Source organism: Salmo salar, chromosome ssa09, assembly GCF_905237065.1.
Source record: "Salmo salar chromosome ssa09, Ssal_v3.1, whole genome shotgun sequence".
Taxonomy (NCBI): Eukaryota; Metazoa; Chordata; class Actinopteri; order Salmoniformes; family Salmonidae; genus Salmo; species Salmo salar.
This window is the reverse complement of record NC_059450.1, coordinates 147,327,901-147,352,950: the sequence shown is the minus strand read 5'-3', so window position 1 is coordinate 147,352,950 and position 25,050 is coordinate 147,327,901. Positions and strand designations below refer to the sequence as shown.

Here is a 25,050-nt window from a genome sequence, read left to right as displayed (position 1 = left end):
CATCATGGTCTCTCTCCCTGTCTCACACGGTCTGTCTTCTACCCTTCATACTGTATCCACAGTACACACACACACACACACACACACACACACACTGATGAGTCAAGTCCCTATCAGTTCCCTGAGGCAGCCTCAGTGACTACAGCCCATGTCCTGGTCAGTGTAGCCTGAGGGGTTTGGATATATTGTACTATTTATCTAGCATCAGTTAGGAGAGATATTAACCACGTCTGTCCATATCATCATTGGAGAGCAGCCATTGATGAGGAAGCTGGAGGAAAGGGCAATAGTTCCGTTATAGAACTATATATATATACATATATACATATACATACATATACATATATATACATATACATATATATACATATACATATACACATACATATATATACATATACATATACACATACATATACATATATATATATACATATACATACAGTGCCTTGCGAAAGTATTCGGCCCCCTTGAACCTTTCGACCTTTTGCCACATTTCAGGCTTCAAACATAAAGATATAAAACTGTAATTTTTTGTGAAGAATCAACAACAAGTGGGACACAATTATGAAGTGGAACAAAATTTATTGGATATTTCAAACTTTTTTAACAAATAAAAAACTGAAAAATTGGGCGTGCAAAATTATTCAGCCCCCTTAAGTTAATACTTTGTAGCGCCACCTTTTGCTGCGATTACAGCTGTAAGTCGCTTGGGGTATGTCTCTATCAGTTTTGCACATCGAGAGACTGGCATTTTTGCCCATTCCTCCTTGCAAAACAGCTCGAGCTCAGTGAGGTTGGATGGAGAGCGTTTGTGAACAGCAGTTTTCAGTTCTTTCCACAGATTCTCGATTGGATTCAGGTCTGGACTTTGACTTGGCCATTCTAACACCTGGATATGTTTATTTGTGAACTATTCCATTGTAGATTTTGCTTTATGTTTTGGATCATTGTCTTGTTGGTAGACAAATCTCCGTCCCAGTCTCAGGTCTTTTGCAGACTCCATCAGGTTTTCTTCCAGAATGGTCCTGTATTTGGCTCCATCCATCTTCCCATCAATTTTAACCATCTTCCCTGCCCCTGCTGAAGAAAAGCAGGCCCAAACCATGATGCTGCCACCACCATGTTTGACAGTGGGGATGGTGTGTTCAGGGTGATGAGCTGTGTTGCTTTTACGCCAAACATAACGTTTTGCATTGTTGCCAAAAAGTTCGATTTTGGTTTCATCTGACCAGAGCACCTTCTTCCACATGTTTGGTGTGTCTCCCAGGTGGCTAGTGGCAAACTTTAAACTACACTTTTTATGGATATCTTTAAGAAATGGCTTTCTTCTTGCCACTCTTCCATAAAGGCCAGATTTGTGCAGTATACGACTGATTGTTGGCCTATGGACAGAGTCTCCCACCTCAGCTGTAGATCTCTGCAGTTCATCCAGAGTGATCATGGGCCTCTTGGCTGCATCTCTAATCAGTCTTCTCCTTGTATGAGCTGAAAGTTTAGAGGGACGGCCGGGTCTTCGTAGATTTGCAGTGGTCTGATACTCCTTCCATTTCAATATTATCGCTTGCACAGTGCTCCTTGGGATGTTTAAAGCTTGGGAAATCTTTTTGTATCCAAATCCGGCTTTAAACTTCTCCACAACAGTATCTCGGACCTGCCTGGTGTGTTCCTTGTTCTTCATGATGCTCTCTGCGCTTTAAACGGACCTCTGAGACTATCACAGTGCAGGTGCATTTATACGGAGACTTGATTACACACAGGTGGATTCTATTTATCATCATTAGTCATTTAGGTCAACATTGGATCATTCAGAGATCCTCACTGAACTTCTGGAGAGAGTTTGCTGCACTGAAAGTAAAGGGGCTGAATAATTTTGCACGGCCAATTTTTCAGTTTTTTATTTGTTAAAAAAGTTTGAAATATCCAATAAATGTCGTTCCACTTCATAATTGTGTCCCACTTGTTGTTGATTCTTCACAAAAAATTACAGTTTTATATCTTTATGTTTGAAGCCTGAAATGTGGCAAAAGGTCGAAAGGTTCAAGGGGGCCGAATACTTTCGCAAGGCACTGTATATATATACAGTACCAGTCAAAACATTGAACCCCTACTGATTCAAGAGTTTTTCTATATTTTTATTATTTTCTACATTGGAGAAAGTAGTGAAGACATCAAAACTATGAAATAACACACATATGGAATCAGTAGTAACCAAAAAAGTGTTAAACAAATCAAAATATATTTGAGATTTGAGATTCTTCAAATTAGCCACCGTTTGCCTTGATGACAGCTTTGCACACTCTTGGCATTCTCTCAAACAGCTTCACCTGGAATGCTTTTCCAACAGTCTTGAAGGAGTTGCCACTTGTTGGCTGCTTTTCCTTTACTCTGCGGTCCAACTCATCCCAAACCATCTCAATTGGGGTTGGGTCGGGTAATTGTGGAGGCCAGGTCATCTGACGCAGAACTCCATCACTCTCCTTCTTGGTCAAATAGCCCTTACACAGCCTGGAGGTGTGTTGGGTCATTGTCCTGTTGAAAAGCAAATGATAGTCCCACTAAGCCCAAACCAGATGTGATGGCATATCACTGCAGAATTCTGTGGTAGTCATGCTGGTTAAGTGTGCCTTGAATTCTAAATAAATCACTGACAGTGTCACCAGCAAAGCACCCCCACACCATCACACCTCCTACTCCATGCTTCACGATGGGACCCACAAATGCAGAGATCATCCATTCACCTACTCTGCGTCTCACAAAGACACGGCGGTTGGAACCAAAAATCTCAAATTTGAACTCATCAGACCAAACGATACATTTCCACCGGTCTAAGGTCCATTGCTCGTGTTTCTTGGCCCAAGCAAGTCTCTTCTTATTGGTGTCCTTTAGTAGTGGTTTCATTGCAGCAATTCTACCATAAAGGCCTGATTCACGTTGTCTCCTCTGAACAGTTGATGTTGAGATGTGTCTGTTACTTGAACTCCGTGAAGCATTTATTTGGGCTGCAATTTCTGAGGCTGGTAACTCTAATAAACTTATCCTCTGCAGCAGAGGTAACTCTGGCTCTTCCTTTCCTGTGGCGGTCCTCATGAGAGCCAGTTTCATCATAGCGCTTGATGGTTTTTGCGACTGCACTTGAAGAAACTTTCACATTTCTTGACATCTTCCATATTGACGGTCCTTCATGTCTTAAAGTTATCATAGACTGTTGTTTCTCTTTGCTTATTTGGGCTGTTCTTGCCATAATATGGACTTGGTCTTTTACCAAATAGGGCTATCAAGTTAACTTAACAAGACACACCTGTTAATTGTAATGCATTCATGGTGACTACCTCATGAAGCTGGTTGAGAGAATGCCAAGAAAGTGCAAAGCTGTCATCAAGGCAAAGGGTGGCTAATTTGAAGAATTTGTAACACTTTTTTGGTTACTATATCATTCCGTATGTGTTATTTCATAGCTTTGATGTCTTCACTATTATTCTACAATGTAGAAAATGATATTTTTTTTTTAAGAAAACCCCTGGAATGAGTAGTGGTGTCCAAAGTTTTGACTGGTACTGTGTGTATATGTATATATATATATATATATATATATATATATATATATATATATATATATATGGATAAACCTGTATATGAAGACAATTATAGAAGTATTTGATTGATTTAAAGAAATCGAAACATTAAGCCAAAGCTAGAACTTAGTGTTGTCTATAGTGTTGTCTATAGTGTTGTCTATAGTGTTGTCTATAGTGTTGTCAAGCCAAAGCTAGAAGTTAGTGTTGTCTCGGAGTCTTGTGAGAACATTCCGCCAGCATACCAAGTCATCTGAGTCATGTAAAATGTGTTCGTAGAAAGGACACATTAACTAACGTTTATGGATGATAAATTATGGATATCAATAAACTGCATGTTTAAATGTTTCAGTAGTTGCATGTTAAATGTTAAGTATCGCCTCCTTTGTCATGAATATATTTAGTGGTGTTTGGTGGGAATCCATCTGGAAATGTAGAGATATAAATATTATTTATATATTTTAATGTATCCTTCATGTTTACAAGGAGCCGAGCTAAAGAAGAGACATTTTTCATTCTTGTATACGAACACCCATCATGTTGTAAATAAAGCTGCTGTGATCAATGGAGATTCCTGTCTCTGTTTTGTTCGGACCTGTCTGTGTGTGTTGTGTTCTGCTGTCACTCCATCCTGTCTGTGTGTTGTGTTCTGCTGTCACTCCATCCTGTCTGTGTGTGTTGTGTTCTGCTGTCACTCCATCCTGTCTGTGTGTGTTGTGTTCTGCTGTCACTCCATCCTGTCTGTGTGTGTTGTGTTCTGCTGTCACTCCATCCTGTCTGTGTGTGTTGTGTTCTGCTGTCACTCCATCCTGTCTGTGTGTGTTGTGTTCTGCTGTCACTCCATCCTGTCTGTGTGTGTTGTGTTCTGCTGTCACTCCATCCTATCTGTGTGTGTTGTGTTCTGCTGTCACTCCATCCTGTCTGTGTGTGTTGTGTTCTGCTGTCACTCCATCCTGTCTGTGTGTTGTGTTCTGCTGTCACTCCATCCTATCTGTGTGTGTTGTGTTCTGCTGTCACTCCATCCTGTCTGTGTGTGTTGTGTTCTGCTGTCACTCCATCCTGTCTGTGTGTGTTGTGTTCCGCTGTCACTCCATCCTGTCTGTGTGTGTTGTGTTCTGCTGTCACTCCATCCTGTCTGTGTGTGTTGTGTTCTGCTGTCACTCCATCCTGTCTGTGTGTGTTGTGTTCCGCTGTCACTCCATCCTGTCTGTGTGTGTTGTGTTCTGCTGTCACTCCATCCTGTCTGTGTGTGTTGTGTTCTGCTGTCACTCCATCCTGTCTGTGTGTGTTGTGTTCTGCTGTCACTCCATCCTGTCTGTGTGTGTTGTGTTCTGCTGTCACTCCATCCTGTCTGTGTGTGTTGTGTTCTGCTGTCACTCCATCCTGTCTGTGTGTTGTGTTCTGCTGTCACTCCATCCTGTCTGTGTGTGTGTTCTGCTGTCAATCCATCCTGTCTGTGTGTGTTGTGTTCTGCTGTCACTCCATCCTGTCTGTGTGTTGTGTTCTGCTGTCACTCCATCCTATCTGTGTGTGTTGTGTTCTGCTGTCACTCCATCCTGTCTGTGTGTTTGTGTTCTGCTGTCACTCCATCCTGTCTGTGTGTGTTGTGTTCTGCTGTCACTCCATCCTGTCTGTGTGTGTTGTGTTCCGCTGTCACTCCATCCTGTCTGTGTGTGTTGTGTTCCGCTGTCACTCCATCCTGTCTGTGTGTGTTGTGTTCTGCTGTCACTCCATCCTGTCTGTGTGTGTTGTGTTCTGCTGTCACTCCATCCTGTCTGTGTGTGTTGTGTTCTGCTGTCACTCCATCCTGTCTGTGTGTGTTGTGTTGTGTCACAGAGTCTGGGTGGGAATTCTAGAGCAATAACAGTTGTCGTTCTGGGGACATAACATGATTGAGGATTTGATTGGGAATGTGTGCGTACTGTGAGCAGTGTGTGTATGTGTGTGCGTGAGAGAGAACGAGAGCATTTTGTGTGTGTGACGGTGGGGCTGGTTTTGCAGAAGGTAAGGAGGGAATGTGGGAGGGTCATTCCTCTGTGTCCCTCTCTACCGGGGTTCTATAGAGATGTAGAACCTCTTCTCCCCTGCAGGGAGGGAATTAGCATGGAGAAACAGACCCGCTCACCAGGACTGGACCTGCTGGACCCCCCAGATAAACACACTCACACAGCAGACAGTGCCTTGCTGCCCGCCACTCCCAGTTACACAAAGACAAAGTGTCGAAAGCATTCCACAGGGATGCTGGCCCATGTTGACTCCAATGCTTCCCACAGTTGTGTCAAGTTGGCTGGATGTCCTTTGGGTGGTGGACCATTCTTGATACACACGGGAAACTGTTGAGCGTGAAAAACCCAGCAGCGTTGCAGTTCTTGACACACTCAAACCGGTGCGCCTGGCACCTACTACCATACCCCGTTCAAAGGCACTTAAATCTTTTGTCTTGCCCATTCACCCTCTGAATGACACACATTTTTACATTTACATTTACGTCATTTAGCAGACGCTCTTATCCAGAGCGACTTACAAATTTAACACTTGGCATTCAGGCCAAAGAGTTCAATTTTGGTTTCATCAGACCAGAAAATCTTGTTTCTCATGGTCTGAGAGACCTTAAGGTGCCTTTTGGCAAACTCCAAGTGGGCTGTCATGTGCCTTTTACTGAGGAGTGGCTCCCGTCTGGCCACTCTACCATAAAGGCTGATTGGTGGAGTGCTGCAGAGATGGTTGTCCTTCTGGAAGGTTCTCCCATCTCCACAGAGGAACTCTGGAGCTCTGTCATAGTGACCATCGGGTTCTTGGTCACCTCCCTGACCAAGGCCCTTCTCCCCCGATTGCTCAGTTTGGCCGGGGGGGCAGCTCTAGGAAGAGTCTTGGTGGTTCCAAAATTCTTTCATTTAAGAACGATGGAGGCCACTGTGTTCTTGGGGACCTTCAAAGCTACAGAAATGTTTTGGTACCCTTCCCCAGATCTGTGCCTCAACACAATCCTGTCTCTACAGACAATTCGTTTGACCTCATGGCTTGGTTTTTGCTCTGACATTCACTGTCAACTATGTGACCTTATATATACTGGTGTGTGCCTTTCCAAATCATGTCCAATCAAATGAATTTACCACAGGTGGACTCCAATCAAGTTGTAGAAACATCTCAAGGATGATCAATGGAAACAGGATGCACCTGAGCTCAATTTCGAGTCTCATTACAAAGGGTCTGAATACTTATGTAAACAAGGTATTTATGTATTGTGTGTAGATTGAGGACATTTTTTTATTTAATCAATTTTAGAATAAGGTGGTAACGTGACAGTGGAAAAAGTGAAGGGGTCTGAATACTTTTCGAATTCACTGTAAATTGCATGAACTCACTCTGTGTGCAATAATAATATAAAAGTGTTTAACATGATACAACATATTAACTGAGTACCACTCTTCATATTTTCAAGCATGGTGGTGTCTGCATCATGTTATGGATATGCTTGTCATCGGCAAGGACTAGGGAGTTTTTTAGGATAAAAAGAAACGGAATAGAGCTAAGCACAGGTAAATTCCTAGATGAAAGTTTAGTCTGCTTTCAAACAGACACTGGGAGACAAATTCACTTTTCAGCAGGACGATAACCTAAAACACAAGGCCAAATATACACTGGAGTTGCTTAGATGGGTGAGAGAGAAAATGTATGTTATCCATTTTGAATTTAGGCTGTAACAACAATGTGGAATAAGTCAAGGGTTAAGAATATGTTCTGAAGGCACTGATCTACGGTATATGTATATGTATGTATATATACATATGTAGTATTTTGCTATGACAATACTGGTCAAATTAAGATCCTACATCTGTATGTACATACTAGGTACACTCTCAAATATGCACACAATCACTTTCAAAGAGTTGTTTGTGTGTGTGTGTGTGTGTGTGTGCGCGTGTGTTTGACTGTCCTGAGGAAGAAGAGGATGATGATGAAGAGAGTCTCTTAGTCTGTCCATCAGGCTATTTCTGCCTGCTGCCATTTCTCTGATTAGATTATAGGGAAACGGAAACCCAACCTCTTTCCCCTCCACCATCCTCCTACGCCCTGAGAAACAGAGCAGCTACTGCTTAACAGAGAGAGACGGAGAGAGAATTAAAGAGTAGGGGATGTGGCGGAAAGGAAGGAGAGAAAGAGGATAGAGATGGAGGGGAACATATTGGGACTTCGGGGAGAACGTGAAAGTGGGAAATCGAGAGTGTGTGAGAGAGATGGAGAGGACATCTTATGGACTGAAGTAGAGTGGACTGAATGTTTAAGCTACTGAGGATGCACCTTCACAGTACAACTCTACTTCACACACGGATGCTCACTGCATTCTCCATACATACACATTCCTCCAAACACTACCACACACAAAAACAACCACACTCACAAACACAACCACACAGGTAGACTACAGGTAACCTGTTGCTAACCAGATTATTGCATTATGCAGAGTCTACTTTGATGCTTCATCTCTCTATTACACTCTAAGACAAAAGGGTTCCAAAGGGGTTCTTCAGCTGTCCTTCAAACATTCAACCTCCAGCTGCGTACCCCCTCTAGCACCAGGGTCAGCGCACTCTTAAATGTGGTTTTTTGAAGTCATTGTAAGCCTGCCACACACACACTATATGATCCATTTATCAAACATAATGAGTGTGAGTTTTTGTCACAACCCGGCTCGTGGGAAGTGACAAAGACCTCTTATAGGACCAGGGCACAAATAATAATAGAATAATGTTGCTCTTTATTGAACCATTTTACATATAAAACCTTATTTGTTAATTGAAAATTGTGAATAACTCACCACAGGTTAATGAGAAGGGTGTGCTTGAAAGGATGCACATAACTCTGCAATGTTGGGTTGTATTGGAGAGAGTCTCAGTCTTAAATCATTTTCCACACACAGTCTGTGCTGTATTTAGTTTTCATGCTAGTGAGGGCCGAGAATCCACCCTCACATAGGTACGTGGTTGCAAAGGGCATCAGTGTCTTAACGGCGCGATTTGCCAAGGCACAGTCTACTTTGACGGTTTCTAGCAGTGGCTTCTGATTAAATTCAATTTTCACAGAACCACTTGTTGCAATTTGGATGAGGCTCTCTTGTTCAGATATCAGTAAGTGGACTGGAGGCAGGGCATGAAAGGGATAACGAATCCAGTTGTTCGTGTCATCCGTTTCAGGAAAGTAATTGCGCATCCAACTCACTCTGGTGCTTTGCTATATCACTTTTTTTTAACCTTTTTTACAATGTCGGCCTAGGAACAGTGCCTGCCTTGTTCAGGGGCATAACGCCAGATTTTTACTTTGTCAGCTTGAGGATTCAATCTATCAACCTTTCGGTTACTGGCCCAACGTTCTAACCACTAGGCTACTTGCCGCCCCATTTGACTTTGTCCGTAAGCTTGAGTTCATTTGCACACAAAAAAATCATACAATGATGGAAAGACCTGTGTGTTGTCCTTGTTAATGCAGACAGAAAAGAGCTCCAACTTCTTAATCATAGCCTCAATTTTGTCCCGCACATTGAATATAGTTGCGGAGAGTCCCTGTAATCCTAGATTCAGATCATTCAGACGAGGAAAAACATCACCCAGATAGGCCAGTCGTGTGAGAAACTCGTCATCATGCAAGTGGTCAGACAAGTGAAAATTATGGTCAGTAAAGAAAACTTTAAGCTCTTCTCTCAATTTAAAAAATGTGTCAATACTTTGCCCCTTGATAACCAGCACACTTCTGCATGTTGTAAAAGCGTTACATGGTCGCTGCTCATATCATTGCATAGTGCAGAAAATACACGAGAGTTCAGGGGCCTTGCTTTAACAAAGTTAACCATTTTCACTGCAGTGTCCAAAATGTCTTTCAAGCTGTCAGGCATTCCCTTGGCAGCAAGAGCCTCTTGGTGGATGCTGCAGTGTACCCAAGTGGTGTTGGGAGCAACTGCTTGCAGGCGCGTTACCACTCCACTATGTCTCCCTGTCATGGTTTTTGCACCATCAGTACAGATACTAACATGAGCAGCAGCTACGTTTGGCTACATACGGACCGTTAGTGGACTTCCCCCGAGAGAAACGGTTAATGTGATTGGATGTTAATTATTTGACTAGGCTACCTGTATTTAACATTATGTTGTTATTTAGCTGAACAGTAGATGGTTAAATTGTATTTTTGGCAGTGAAACGACGCTACTCAGTTGAGAAAAAAACTTCACCCAAATGTATAACCCCGTTGGAAAATATAAATGGACTGTTTAATAAAAATATAATTAAAAATGTGAATCACATTTTTATTTGGCTTACCCCTGGGGGTACACATACCCCCGTTTGGGAATACCTGCCCTAGGAGAACCATTTTTGGTTGCAGCTAGAACCCTTTTGGGTTCTACGTAGAACCCTCTGTGAAACCAAAGGGTTTTTTCAAAGGGTTATCATATGGGGACAGCCATACCTATAATTCCTTTTATCTTCATTTTATGCTTCTATCGTTGGGGCCTGGCGTGGCAACATCACAAGGAGGTGGGTGATGATGACTCGCTCGTGAGCACTCAGCGCGGCTCGCGCGCATCACTCAGAGCTCTGATAGCCTCGTGGGCCATTATCATATCTGTCCGCGCTCTTAACTGGGCATTTTCATCCGTGTTATCCTCCCTCTGCCCGTCTCCCCTCTCCTCTCCTCTCCTCTCTCTCTTTTCTCTTTCCCCCGAGGTCTCTCAGAAGACAGGCACGGATCGATTCGCCATTACTCCGCGCTTAGCTCATCCTCATCATATTGGCAACAGAGAGACTCCCCTCTCCTCATCGGGTATAGGCCAGATAGAGATGCTCGGGGGTACAGTCTGCTTCCTGACATGGTGACGGTGAGCAGGGCGCGCGGGTGGGCTCGAGACGCGGACTGGAGCATCTCCAGATGCAAGCTGCCAAACCCCGTACAGTTACGCACGCTCGCCTGTCCCAACGGGAGAATTATCATAAAAGGGAATAAAATACCCTAAAACACAGCCATCCCCCTTTTCCTAAAGAAAGGAACAAATCCATTCTCCCTAATTCGAACCTTGCTCAGGGACAGCTCGCGTGGCAGATTGCAGCCTAATTAGTTTAGAGGGGATTTAATTCAATTAACTTTCCACAGCTCCGCGCGCCCCGCCGCCGGCCAGCTTTCAGAGCGCGGGGCCTGAGCTCGAGATCTAATTAGCGTGTTTGTAGAAGCTCTCCTGCGCGCGGCCATCCCAGCTCCTCCAGCTCTGTGTGTGTGTGTGTGTGTGTGTGTGTGTGTGTGTGTGTGTTTTCTCTAGGGACAGTTGGTCTGGTTTTTATCCTAAAAATCATTTTTTTAAGATCGGGCTAATTTAGTCCATTGCTAGGCTAGACATGGGGATAGCATAAATAATCATATGAAAATAATGTAAGCCTTACTTATATATTTGATGCAGCGCTTTAAAACTTAAACATTAGGCATGTAGATTTGATAATAAGAAGTGTTCTCATTCTAAACACAGGAATGCTTAAATGAAACAAGCAGGAAAACACCTACAGTGCATTCCAAAAGTATTCAGACCCCTTGACTTTTTCCACATTTAGTTACGCTTGATTCAATAGTTTTTTTTCCCCCTCATCAATCTACACACAATACCTCATAACGACAAAGTGAAACAGATTTTTAGACATTTTGCTAATTTATTTAAAATAAAAAACTGAAATAACTTATTTACATATTTATTCAGACACTTTGCTATGAATATCGAGATTGAGCTCAGGTGCATCCTGTTTCCATTGATCATCCTTGAGATGTTTCTACAAGTTGATTGGAGTCCACCTGTGGTAAATTCAATTGATTGGACATGATTTGGAAAGGCACACACACTGTCTCACAGTTGACAGTGCATGTCAGAGCAAAAACCAAGCCATGATGTCAAAGGAATTGTCAGTAGAGCTCCGAGACAGGATTGTGTAGAGGCACAGATCTGGGGAAGGGTACCAAAACATGTCTGCAATATTGAAGGTCCCCAAGCACACAGTGGCCTTCATCATTCATTCTTAAATGGAAGAAGTTTGGAACCACCAAGACTCTTCCTAGAGCAATCAGTTTGAGTTTGCCAAAAGGCACCTAAAGACTCTCAGACCATGAGAAACAAGATTTTCTGGTCTGATGAAACCAAGATTGAACTATTTGGCCTGAATGCCAAGCGTCACGTCTGGAGGAACTCTGGCACTAAGCATGGAGATGGCAGCATCATGCTGTGGGGATATTTTTCAGCGCCGGGGACTGGGAGACTTGTCAGGATTGAGGTAAAGATGAACGGAGCAAAGTACAGAGAGATCCTTAATGAAAACCTGCTTCAGAGCACTCAGGACCTCAGACTGGGGTGAAGTTTCCCCTTCCAACAGGACAACTATCCTAAGCACACAGCCAAGACAACACAGGAGTGGCTTCGGGACAAGTCTCTGAATGTCCTTGAGTGGCCCAGCCGGAGCCCGTTCTGGAACCTGATCTAACATCTCTGGAGAGACCTGAAAATAGCTGTGCAGCGACTCTCCCCATCCAACCTGACAGAGCTTGAGTGGATCTGCAGAGAAGAATGGAAGAAACTCCCCAAATACAGGTGTGCCAAGATTGTAGCATCATACCCAAGAAGACTCGAGGCTGTAATCGCTGCCAAGGGTGCTTCAACAAAGTACTGAGTAAAGGGTCTGAATACTTACGTAAATGTGATATTTCAGATTTTTATTTTAAACACATTTGCAAACATTTCTAAAAACCTGTTTTCGCTTTGTCATTATGGGTGTTGTGTGTAGATTGACAAGGGAAAAAAAACTATTTAATCAATTTTAGAATAAGGCTGTAACGTAACAAAATGTGGAAAAATTCAAGGGGTCTGAATACTTTCCGAAGGTACTGTATTCAGATTTCAGTGTTTAGATTTCAACCACTAGTATTTACTTCCCCATTGTCCTGGTTAGAGTGCATTTAGTCAGTAGAAATGTATTTGACTTTACATGCCTTTTATTCAGATCAGTGTTGGGAATGTCTGTCACCTTACTTAGATTTCAGCACAACTGAACAGGACATTTGATTCAAGAAAGATTTCCAATCTTGTGGTGTTGTTAAAACCTTTTAAGGATCGGACCCTTTTTTCATATTTTTTTGTTGTTGCCTAAAATGGCATACCCAAATCTAACTGCCTGTAGCTCAGGACCTGAAGCAAGGATATGCATATTCTTGATACCATTTGAAAGGAAACATTTTGAAGTTTGTAGAAATGTGAAATTAATGTAAGAGAATATAACACATTAGATCTGGTAAAAGATAATGCAAAGGAAAAAACATATTTGAAATGCAATAGAAAGGTCATAATGTATTATTCCAGCCCAGGCGCAATTTAGATTTTGGCCACTAGATGGCAGCGGTGTATGTGCAACGTTTTAGACTGATTCAATGAACCATTGCATATCTGTTCAAATGTTGTATCAAGACTGCCCAAATGTGCCTAATTGGTTTATTAATACATTTTCAAGTTCATAATTGTGCACTCTCCTCAAACAATAGCATGGTATTCGTTCACTGTAATAGCTACTGTAAATTGGACAGTGCAGTTAGATTAACAAGAATTTAAGCTTTCTGCCCATATCAGATATGTCTATGTCCTGGGAAATTGTTTGTGTTACTAACAACCTCATGCTAATCGCATTAGCCTACGTTAGCTCAACCATCCCGAGGTCGGGACACCGATCCTGTTGTTAAATAGTTCAGGCTACAGCTGATGTCCCTAAAAATTTCCATTATTGGGGACATTGTTGAACTGAAGAGGGGTCCATCTGCACCTCGCAACAGTAGTCAGGGTCTTGTGGGCCATCTATTGTGTTTGCTGGTAAAGTTAAACTGTTTCCAACGTTAAATGTGCGTAGCTTGTTTTCCATTGTGGCGCAAAAGAACAGCGACCTTCACTCGAGAGTTTAAACGTTAAAATGTAATCACTTCAAAGAGCCAAAGCCGCCTTGGCGTGTTTGTCTCCGAGGACCCCGTTAATCCGAGATAATACCCTCGCGCAGGGGCCTGAGTGGGCGCACGGAGTTTAACTTTGGACTTTTAAATTCATTGGAGATTTAACGGAAACTGTAACGGTGGCCTTTCGCATTCATGGCGTCTGAGTCAACAGAGGCGGCAACAATAGCCACAAGAGGCTCCTCACGACCCTGGAGTGACAGAGAGAGGGATCAGAGTCAGGGAATATTCTAATGATTTCCCCAAATTATCACATTCCTCTTCCCAAATGTGTCTTAACTTCTCATTGGCCTAGATGCCCTGTTGAACCGCATGTCTTGTTGGCTAGATCATTTGTTTTTGGTGGTCCCATGTAATGAATGTGTATTTTTGCCTTACAATCAAAAATTGCCAATTTTAACGAAAATGGGGCACGCCTCCTATGCTAATTGAATTCCGTTCGTTTTGGTTTCGCTCTCCCCTTCGCTCTGACGGTAATCGTTTGCGATAGTCCTCCCATTAGAGCGGGGGCTGTCTCCCGCCGGTACCGTGGACGGGGCGGTAAGAACGATAGCTGGTGAATGCAGATTGGGCTAATGAAGCGGGCGGGTGGGGGGGTAGAGGGGAGATTGATGAGACCTGGGGAGACTGGTGCCGCTGTGATGGATAGATGGAGAGAAGGGAGATGGATGGAGAGATGGCGAGAGGGGAGACTGCGGGTAGGGTGAGGGATCAGTAAAGGATGGGACGGATATGTACCGGGTTCAGTGAAAGGCCGCACCGGGGGCCGAGACGGTATCTGTCCCGGGGCACGTGGTGGTCTGGAACACGCGGGGGTGTCAATCAAAAGAGGTAACCGATCCATCACTAGAGCAGAATCCTGACCAGTCCCAAAGAGGGTGATCAGAACCTCGTGATAAAGCTGTAATGTTTTCCAGTCTCTGGTCTATCATGGAGTCATGGTAGCCGAACCACAATGGCTATTTTCAGTTCTGTTGTTGAAGCCATAATTATTACAGGCTACAGGCCCTAATGTATGATTTCGATAGATAGTTGATATATGCCAAGACATTTCCTTTTTTAAATAAACTACCAGGCGAATTAACGGCCAAATAGCGATTGGTCAATTTGTAATTTAGAGTAATCAACACACATATAATAGATATAATACCAATAGAATAGAATAGATTAGAATAGAATAGAATAGAATGGAATGTTGTTTACTGTGTGAAAATATCTATTTGTCTTCCCTTTGATACTGACACCATTAAAATGTTAAATAATCAAAAGCATTGGCTGCTGTCCATGACATGGTGCTGAAACGCGGAGGCTACCAAACCCATTTTCAACAGAATTAAAACAAGAATCAAAAGCCTGCTCAGATTAACTATACAGTAAATCATGATTATTTGTATTACGTAGTTGGTATCGAATGTAAGCCTATATTGGCATGATAAGTATAAACCACTGATCCATATCCTATATTCCAAAACAATGTTTGAAGGAAAATTCGTTGGCTAATTTTAGTCCGTGCATGTAGTCTATATAGCCTAGCCTATATACATGGAATTATATTTATTTCTATTTATTTAACGAGTTTATTTTTTGAAACTACATCTGTCGGACACCATGTCGTGTCTGTAGAGGCTATTTACAGCTGTAATGGTCATTTCAAATAATGGTAGGATTATTGAATGATAGATCTATATGTTATGGGCTGTAAATGAACCTGTAAAATGGTCTGTTTTATCCAATTTCATGGAGTCGCCTATCCTCTTAGAAAAGAAGGTTCTGGATAGAACCAAAAAGGGTTCTATATTTGCTTCATATATGGCACGCCTAAGGGTTCTATATATAGAACCCTTTTGTAGGGTTCTTTGATCAGAACCCCAAGGGTTCTTCTTCACTGAACCAAAATTGGTTCCATTTAGAACCCATGACTTTCATAAAGGATTCTATATGGAACCAATTTCGGTTCTATATAGAACCTTTAGGGGTGTCATATATGTAGCAAACAATCTTTTTTTCTAAGTGTAGCCTATAAATTCAAATACATTTAAAACCACCATTTTGATCTCATGGACTGTTGTCCTTGGATCCATGAATAGGGGAGTGGTTATTTCACCAGCCCCACCCCAGCCTAGCTCAGTCAGTAGGCCTGAGGGGGACTGGAGTCGGCATAAATCCTGGCAGTTGAGAACCGACCGGCCAGTGGTCTGTCATAAAACCTGCTTAATTCAAACCTTTATTTCGAGCATTTTATTGAGTCAGACACGGTGCTGAAACAGCCAATGAAACAGCAGGTAAAATTCTATAGTGTGGACGGGCGGTTGCCAGGCACCTGTTGCTGTAAATACACAGATGAAAGTGTTTGTAGCTTCAACACGTTTTGTATTTATGTAGGCCTATGTCCTTTCCTCTGCTCTGTGAAAGCATTAGGCCTGTAAGTGCACAGGATAGGCTACATTTTGGGGATAGAGCTAGTGCGTGCATATGATTTGCACGGTGATGGATGAGTGAAGGTGGAGCGATGGGGTCCCGTTGGCGCACCAGCCATTCAATCCCGAATTACTAATATGCACAATGGCGCACCGGCTTCAGGCGGACCGCTTCTAACCCGGTTAGAGTCAGAGCGCGCGACAGCTCTATGACTAGTGGTGCCAGGTCTGTGTGTGTGTGTGTGTGTGTGTGTGTGTGTGTGTGTGTGTGTGTGTGTGGGGGGGGGGGGGGGGTGCGTGTGAGAGAGAGGCAGAGAGGCTGGGGGCGAGACAACTGCATGGGTTCTGATTCAGGGTCCGGCTCGTGCGCGCCCCAGGACTGCAAAACCCTTTGTTGAGCTCGTGGAATAGGGCACCCGACATACCTGCAAGATGACAGACGCAAAGCCGACAGGTCAATCTGATATCATGCTTCAGACAATATCTCAATCACACAGCAGTTAGCCATATGGGGAAATATGCATCGGACATTTTATTTAGATAATTAGTTGATATACAGTTGATTAACTGGAGTAAACTGATTAAGCTGAAACAGCACGCGGTGGCGTACAGTGGTGAAACAACAACTTGTTATATGCACTGAAGTTGACCATCTTTTCTTAAATGAAAAGTATTGAGGAGAGGTGATGGTATTGAGGAGAGGTGATGTATATATGTTGAAGGGAAACTGAGTAAGCTATAGGAATAAAATGGTTTGAAATGTATAGGCCTATTTGTATTTTGTGTTTAACCTGCAAGTTATGAGCCTGTAGGTCTACAACAACCAGCGGAGGAAGAATTCAAAACACAGCAATAAAAACATCCCCGTTAAAAGTTGCAGTCTATAAACATGCATTACATGCATATGAATGGGGACAACGGTGAGGCATACAAATGACTAAACATGAGTTCAACAGTCCATGACAACGTCCATGATTAAGCTTTGAAAAGCAGAGACAGAAATGAAAATGAACTGATAACTATTGTGACTGCATGTTATTATCAGAATATAAACACATATTTATTGTATTGTATTTTATAGGCCAATATTGCGATGTTTTTGTTTTATAATTTATTATTGATATCATTGTTATCATCATAGTTTTTGTGACATATAAGTCCATACAAGGAAAAGTATCTGAGTTAGAGACACTGTAGTGGCTAATATGAACGACTATTCTCTCCCGGTGCTCCCCGCCCTTCTAACGCATGGGAACCGGGCCTGACCGCGCGGCCTTGCTGCCACCACCGTGTGCCATGCGTTCAGACAACATACATTTTCAAGAAGATTCCTAACGTTATTGATATTGTTGGAGACTTGTTGTGCGCGGAGAAGCCCCAGTCCTGACACAGCAAGCTGCGGGTTATTCAATGGGATATAAACATGGCAATGCGGCAGGTTGTAATGGCATTAGACTGGGCCACTGGCAAAGTAAGCGGTGATAGTACGAGAAGAGCCCTCTGCCGCTATCAGGAGCTGCTCTTTTACATATAAAACCGTATTATATTATTACACGCACACAGGGCCCGTGGCCACATTCCCATAATCAATTTAGCACGCGCGTAAAACGGTTAATTTAGCAACACAAGCTCCAAGGGTTTCGACGATATGATTTTGTCGAATATAGGCTATTTTCCTCTAACGAAGAACCTCTTAATTTCTCAACCGGTTGAATTAAGGACCTAGAGATAGCAGAGAGGACACCCCTGGTTGTCTATACAACCGGTTGAATTAAGGACCTAGAGATAGCAGAGAGGACACCCCTGGTTGTCTATACAACCGGTTGAATTAAGGACCTGGAGATAGCAGAGAGGACACCCCTGGTTGTCTATACAATCGGTTGAATTAAGGACCTAGAGATAGCAGAGAGGACACCCCTGGTTGTCTATACAACCGGTTGAATTAAGGACCTGGAGATAGCAGAGAGGACACCCCTGGTTCTCTATACAACCGGTTGAATTAAGGACCTAGAGATAGCAGAGAGGACACCCCTGGTTCTCTATACAACCGGTTGAATTAAGGACCTGGAGATAGCAGAGAGGACACCCCTGGTTGTCTATACAACCGGTTGAATTAAGGACCTGGAGATAGCAGAGAGGACACCCCTGGTTGTCTATGCAACTGATAATTCATGTGTTTAATAAACGTTAAATCGATTTAGTGTCACTTCCATTCCAGCCCCGGAATAAGGGGAGACGCTGAGATTGTCCTCTACCCACCCTGGGCATTATAAGCTTATGGCCCAAGAGGCGCATGTTAGTGTGTCTCATATCACGTTGGATGCCACTGAACAATAACTTAAACCTATTTATGGGGAGTCAATGCGTTTATGGAAGCATTCCATGGGATCCACTGATTGAAACGGGTTTAGTTTGGTTCTGCAGTCAGACACTCTGAGGTGACGCATACACCCAGGCTACCACACTTACACTGAGAGAAAGGCTACATCTCGAACAACATCAAATAAAATATGTAATTCCAGAAATCAGAATCATATCAGAAGTTTATCTGGCATAAAGACGTCTGGCTGAATCATATCAGGAGTTTATCTGGCATAAAGACTTCTGAGTGAGCGTTAACTTCGCGCGCATTAGTAATGCATGAGTAGTGGGAGGGGGCTGACCGCGCACGATGCCCCCCAATAGACTCTCGAGACATTGTCATGGAAAGAGACCACCGCCTCGTTATTGTCTCGCGGACTGCCAAGTTTATTATAAACACTGCGCGAGCTGGCCGGTGCGCTGTCATACTGAGCGCAAGGCGAGGTGGTCCGGAAGGGAGCGAGAGCGAAACTGACGTGGGTGGAAGAGGAAGATACTGATACTGAGAGAGAAAAGAAAGAGATTTCAGGAATATTGCTTTCAAGGAAGAGCGAGAGACGTGAAGAAAGACATATATATATGGTAAAAATAACATTCTGCTTTGACTGAAAACAAGAAAACCAAATTGAGAGCGGGACTGAACTCGGGGACCTAAAGCTCGTCATTGGAGAAATTTGAAAAACGGAATTCATTCTGTGGTGTTTTTTCAGCTTTAACCGTTTTAATTCCTCTCGAATCCTGAGAAGTACATTTCATCCAGCGCTCGCCCCAGAGTTGTCGTCCTCACGCCTCCATGTATAAAATGGATTACTCCTACCTGAACTCATATGACTCGTGCATGGCGGCCATGGAGGCATCGGCCTACGCGGACTTCAGCTCGTGCAGTCAGGCCAGCTCGTTCCAGTACAACCCGATCCGGACCGGGTTCGGTGCCAACCCGGGATGCGCACCCCTGAGCACCGCTAGCTGCACACTGGGGTCCCTTCGGGAGCACCAGCCCACACCCTACTCCACAGGTAAGAGCGCGCAGAGAGCATGGGGAGAGGGTATAGTGGGGCATGAGCGGGAGATTTGGCACGCAGGAGTTGCTCACAGAGGTGTTTCATCTCCAGCTGTTGGCTATAGTTAAAGCGTCTGGTTTTATTTGAAATACTTGCGTGAAATGTCATTTTTGTTATTTGATTATACCAACTAGGCTAATCGAAGAAGGGAAGACATTTAATTTGATTAATGATAACCCAATTAATCGAAATTATAAATATACTGTTTCATATTATCATACCTCTTGATTTGAGGGTCTAATCTTTCGTTTTATGTTCGTTGGCATGGGGATAATTCAGTCAGTGTACAGTTCGGTAGATGGCAAATATATCTGTATTATCAACTAATCCAATTTGTTTAGTCAATTTAATAGAACTTAGCCTATCCTAAAATGTACCTTTCCCTTTATCCATCATTTTCTATTTAATTCGTTATGTGGTCACGATTCGACTGCGCAATTCTAATTTTTCTTTTTTGCTACCTTGCCATACATTTCCAATTTTATGATTCATGTCGTTATGGTGGAATATGAAAATTAGATTCTTTATTTATTTACAATTTTGCAGGATGAGAAAAAAATAAGCTTTACGTATCGGTTCCTTTTTTTCTCTCATCGTATTCAACTGTTACCATGTACCTGCAACAAAGGTAGCTCAGATGTGCGAGTGCCTTTTGAATTTACAATTTTGCAAGATGAAATCTCTTGAGATGCACAACCTCGTTTTCATGTGTCCAAATGAAGAAAAAAAGGAACAAACAATAGCCTACTTAGTAACAAGAATAATATGGTAACTACTGTCTTATATTAATAACAATTAAATAACAATTACGTTTTATAGTTACTAATAGGCCTACAACTAATAAAAACGAATTTTCTTCAACAAATGGTTGAATAGTGCAGGCTATTATTCGTGCAGACCTGATTCGAAAAGCGTACACGTCCTGCTGCGCCTAAAAGGTGATTATTTCACTGTTTATATGTTTATATTTATATGTGAATTCCCTCTAACTTTCTGGATAAGCTAATGATTAAAAAAAGAAGAAGATTTTATTCTAGTTCTAATAAAGGCCGTTGCGTGCGTTATGCACGCTCTCTCTCTTTCTGGGGGAAAAAACTATAATAAAATATCTGTATCTAATGATCAGGCTGCATGACACTTTTCATTTTTTAAATAGAATTGAATGGAACTGGAAGTTGGTTAGTCTATCACAACATTTTATTCAATGCCCTTGTTGATAGCATATCAAATTCTGTTATTCCATGTTTAGCTTAGGCAAATTTGATCAAATTACAAATAATTTAATTTAGTTCATGGTATAATTACAACTAGCTAATTGTAAAATTATAGTCATATATTTTGTACGATTGTGGACTACTTCCCTATCATAGACTAAACCAAAAGAGAAACGTCAATAAAAAATAACTCAATAATAAATTATATAAATATGGGAACCACGATATTTCACCTAGGCCTATTGATAGGCTATATACCGTTAGTTGAATTGATCAAGTCAATTAAAACGTGTATTGTACAGGGAAAAAAATCTTCAGCCTCAAGCTATAGCCTATAGCCTACGAGGTCAGACAAAGGCAACTCCATAACATAGCTTATCGAAAAACGCCGACAATAAAACAGAGCATCACTAATTGGTTTTATTGTGATTGGTTGACTCCGCAGTTCCATATAAGTTCTTCTCGGACCCATCCGGTTTAAACGAGAAGCGGAAACAGCGGCGCATAAGGACCACCTTCACGAGCTCACAGCTGAAGGAGCTGGAGCGTGTGTTCGCGGAGACGCACTACCCCGACATCTACACGCGCGAGGAGCTTGCGCTCAAGATCGACCTTACCGAGGCGCGGGTGCAGGTGAGTCCAGGGATGAAAAACACGAATTCACAATAGATAAAACATTTTCATCCATGTATGGGCTTATACCATCATGTTTATGTTTTTAATGCAGTCAGTTATTGTCGAAATTATTGTTATCTACCAAATTGTAATCTATACATCCTTCATGAGTATATTTTAGAGATAGTATATATTTTTATGTGTATTTTTGTATATATTTATTTTGTTTCCTTTTTCTTTTGGTTGTATTTTTAGACGTTTGAATGAGACTAAACGTTACTGTCTGTCTGTGTCAGGTATGGTTCCAGAACCGGCGGGCTAAGTTCCGTAAGGTGGAGCGTGCTGCCAACTCTAAATCCAGTAACGGGACCGGGGCCTCCGGAGGGAATAGTGGCAATACTGGGGGGAAAAAGGGCGAGCCCAGATCTTCCTCAGATGATGACGAATCAAAAGAGTCCACCTGCAGTCCCACCCCTGACAGCACTGCCTCTCTGCCCGGCTCAGCCAATGGGAACATGGGTAGCCCTGCCAGCCTCAGCCCCAGCCCTGCCCCTGCTAATGGTGGCTACGCTAACACCTCCAGCTCCCCCGTTCTGCAGGGGCTCAAACCCCCTGGCTGGCCCAGCCTAGGGCCCACCCACCCAGGAATGGCCCAACCCACAGCCCATGCTCCAGAGCTGCTGAAGGCGTGGCAGCCGGCAGACAGTATGACAGGGCCTTTCGCTGGCGTGCTCTCCTCCTTCCACCGGAAACCCAATGCTCTCAAGACTAACCTGTACTAGAGACAATGAACAGAGATGTCTAGTATAACTGCTGTATATCTATACAGACTATCTGTACTAGAGACAATGAACAGAGATGTCTAGTATAACTACTGTATATCTATACAGACTATCTGTACTAGAGACAATGAACAGAGATGTCTAGTATAACTACTGTATATCTATACAGACTATCTGTACTAGAGACAATGAACAGAGATGTCTAGTATAACTACTGTATATCTATACTCTCCTTCCCCCTCTATCTACTGCCCCCCAGAGCGGGACTACCCCTTTCATTTATTACTACCCGGACTCTCTAAGTGACAGTTGTAGTTTGTGAATATGTGTTTGTGTTGAAGTGTGTGTAACATGCATCTCATACGGGGTGTGTGTGTGTCAGTTGTTCTGTATGTTCTCACTCCAACAAAGCTACACCCCCCCCAACACACACACTATATACAGTCCAAAAGGCATTAGTAGACATTGTGCACTTAGTAACAGTAACTCCTAGCCCCTGTACCCCTGTACCCCTGATTAGTAACAGTAGCTCCTAGCCCCTGTACCCCTGATTAGTAACAGTAGCTCCTAGCCCCTGTACCCCTGTACCCCTGATTAGTAACAGTAGCTCCTAGCCCCTGTACCCCTGTACCCCTGATTAGTAACAGTAGCTCCTAGCCCCTGTACCCCTGTACCCCTGATTAGTAACAGTAACTCATAGCCCCTGTACCCCTGTACCCCTGATTAGTAACAGTAACTCCTAGCCCCTGTACCCCTGTACCCCTGATTAGTAACAGTAGCTCCTAGCCCCTGTACCCCTGTACCCCTGATTAGTAACAGTAACTCCTAGCCCCTGTACCCCTGATTAGTAACAGTAGCTCCTAGCCCCTGTCCCCCTGTACCCCTGATTAGTAACAGTAACTCCTAGCCCCTGTACCCCTGTACCCCTGATTAGTAACAGTAGCTCCTAGCCCCTGTACCCCTGATTAGTAACAGTAGCTCCTAGCCCCTGTACCCCTGTACCCCTGATTAGTAACAGTAGCTCCTAGCCCCTGTACCCCTGATTAGTAACAGTAACTCCTAGCCCCTGTACCCCTGTACCCCTGATTAGTAACAGTAGCTCCTAGCCCCTGTACCCCTGTACCCCTGATTAGTAACAGTAGCTCCTAGCCCCTGTACCCCTGTACCCCTGATTAGTAACAGTAGCTCCTAGCCCCTGTACCCCTGTACCCCTGATTAGTAACAGTAACTCATAGCCCCTGTACCCCTGTACCCCTGATTAGTAACAGTAACTCCTAGCCCCTGTACCCCTGTACCCCTGATTAGTAACAGTAACTCATAGCCCCTGTACCCCTGTACCCCTGATTAGTAACAGTAACTCCTAGCCCCTGTACCCCTGTACCCCTGATTAGTAACAGTAACTCCTAGCCCCTGTACCCCTGATTAGTAACAGTAGCTCCTAGCCCCTGTCCCCCTGTACCCCTGATTAGTAACAGTAACTCCTAGCCCCTGTACCCCTGTACCCCTGATTAGTAACAGTAGCTCCTAGCCCCTGTACCCATGATTAGTAACAGTAGCTCCTAGCCCCTGTACCCCTGTACCCCTGATTAGTAAGAGTAGCTCCTAGCCCCTGTACCCCTGATTAGTAACAGTAACTCCTAGCCCCTGTACCCCTGTACCCCTGATTAGTAACAGTAGCTCCTAGCCCCTGTACCCCTGATTAGTAACAGTAGCTCCTAGCCCCTGTACCCCTGATTAGTAACAGTAACTCCTAGCCCCTGTACCCCTGAGTAGTAACAGTAACTCCTAGCCCCTGTACCCCTGTACCCCTGATTAGTAACAGTAGCTCCTAGCCCCTGTACCCCTGGTTAGTAACAGTAACTCCTAGCCCCTGTACCCCTGTACCCCTGGTTAGTAACAGTAACTCCTAGCCCCTGTACCCCTGATTAGTAACAGTAGCCCCTAGCCCCTGTACCCCTGGTTAGTAAGAGTAACTCCTAGCCCCTATACCCCTGTATCCCTGATTAGTAACAGTAACTCCTAGCCCCTGTACCCCTGTACCCCTGATTAGTAACAGTAACTCCTAGCCCCTGTACCCCTGGTTAGTAACAGTAACTCCTAGCCCCTGTACCCCTGATTAGTAACAGTAACTCCTAGCCCCTGTACCCCTCTACCCCTGATTAGTAACAGTAGCTCCTAGCCCCTGTACCCCTGATTAGTAACAGTAACTCCTAGCCCCTTTACCCCTGATTAGTAACAGTAGCTCCTAGCCCCTGTACCCCTGTACCCCTGATTAGTAACAGTAACTCCTAGCCCCTGTACCCCTGTACCCCTGATTAGTAACAGTAACTCCTAGCCCCTGTACCCCTGATTAGTAACAGTAACTCCTAGCCCCTGTACCCCTGTACCCCTGGTTAGTAACAGTAACTCCTAGCCCCTGTACCCCTGATTAGTAACAGTAACTCCTAGCCCCTGTACCCCTGTACCCCTGATTAGTAACAGTAACTCCTAGCCCCTGTACCCCTGATTAGTAACAGTAACTCCTAGCCCCTGTACCCCTGATTAGTAACAGTAACTCCTAGCCCCTGTACCCCTGTACCCCTGATTAGTAACAGTAACTCCTAGCCCCTGTACCCCTGGTTACTAACAGTAACTCCTAGCCCCTGTACCCCTGATTAGTAACACTAGCTCCTAGCCCCTGTCCCCATGGTTAGTAACAGTAACTCCTAGCCCCTGTACCCCTGCTTAGTAACAGTAACTCCTAGCCCCTGTACCCCTGTACCCCTGATTAGTAACAGTAACTCCTAGCCCCTGTACCCCTGTACCCCTGGTTAGTAACAGTAACTCCTAGCCCCTGTACCCCTGATTAGTAACAGTAGCTCCTAGCCCCTGTACCCCTGTACCCCTGATTAGTAACAGTAGCTCCTAGCCCCTGTACCCCTGGTTAGTAACAGTAACTCCTAGCCCCTGTACCCCTGTACCCCTGGTTAGTAACAGTAACTCCTAGCCCCTGTACCCCTGATTAGTAACAGTAG

At 43.7% G+C, this 25,050-nt stretch overlaps 1 protein-coding gene across 1 annotated transcript; it reads left to right on the top strand.

The window, feature by feature from the left end:
* Window positions 1-18,355: 18,355 nt before the first annotated feature.
* LOC106591050 (paired mesoderm homeobox protein 2A-like) lies at window positions 18,356-24,317 on the top strand. Its single transcript, XM_014182238.2, has 3 exons — window positions 18,356-19,380; window positions 21,085-21,272; window positions 21,551-24,317. Exons 1-3 carry the CDS (start codon window positions 19,158-19,160, stop codon window positions 22,034-22,036), a joined length of 897 nt encoding a protein of 298 aa, XP_014037713.1. The 5' UTR covers window positions 18,356-19,157; the 3' UTR covers window positions 22,037-24,317.
* The last annotated feature ends 733 nt before the right edge of the window (window positions 24,318-25,050 follow it).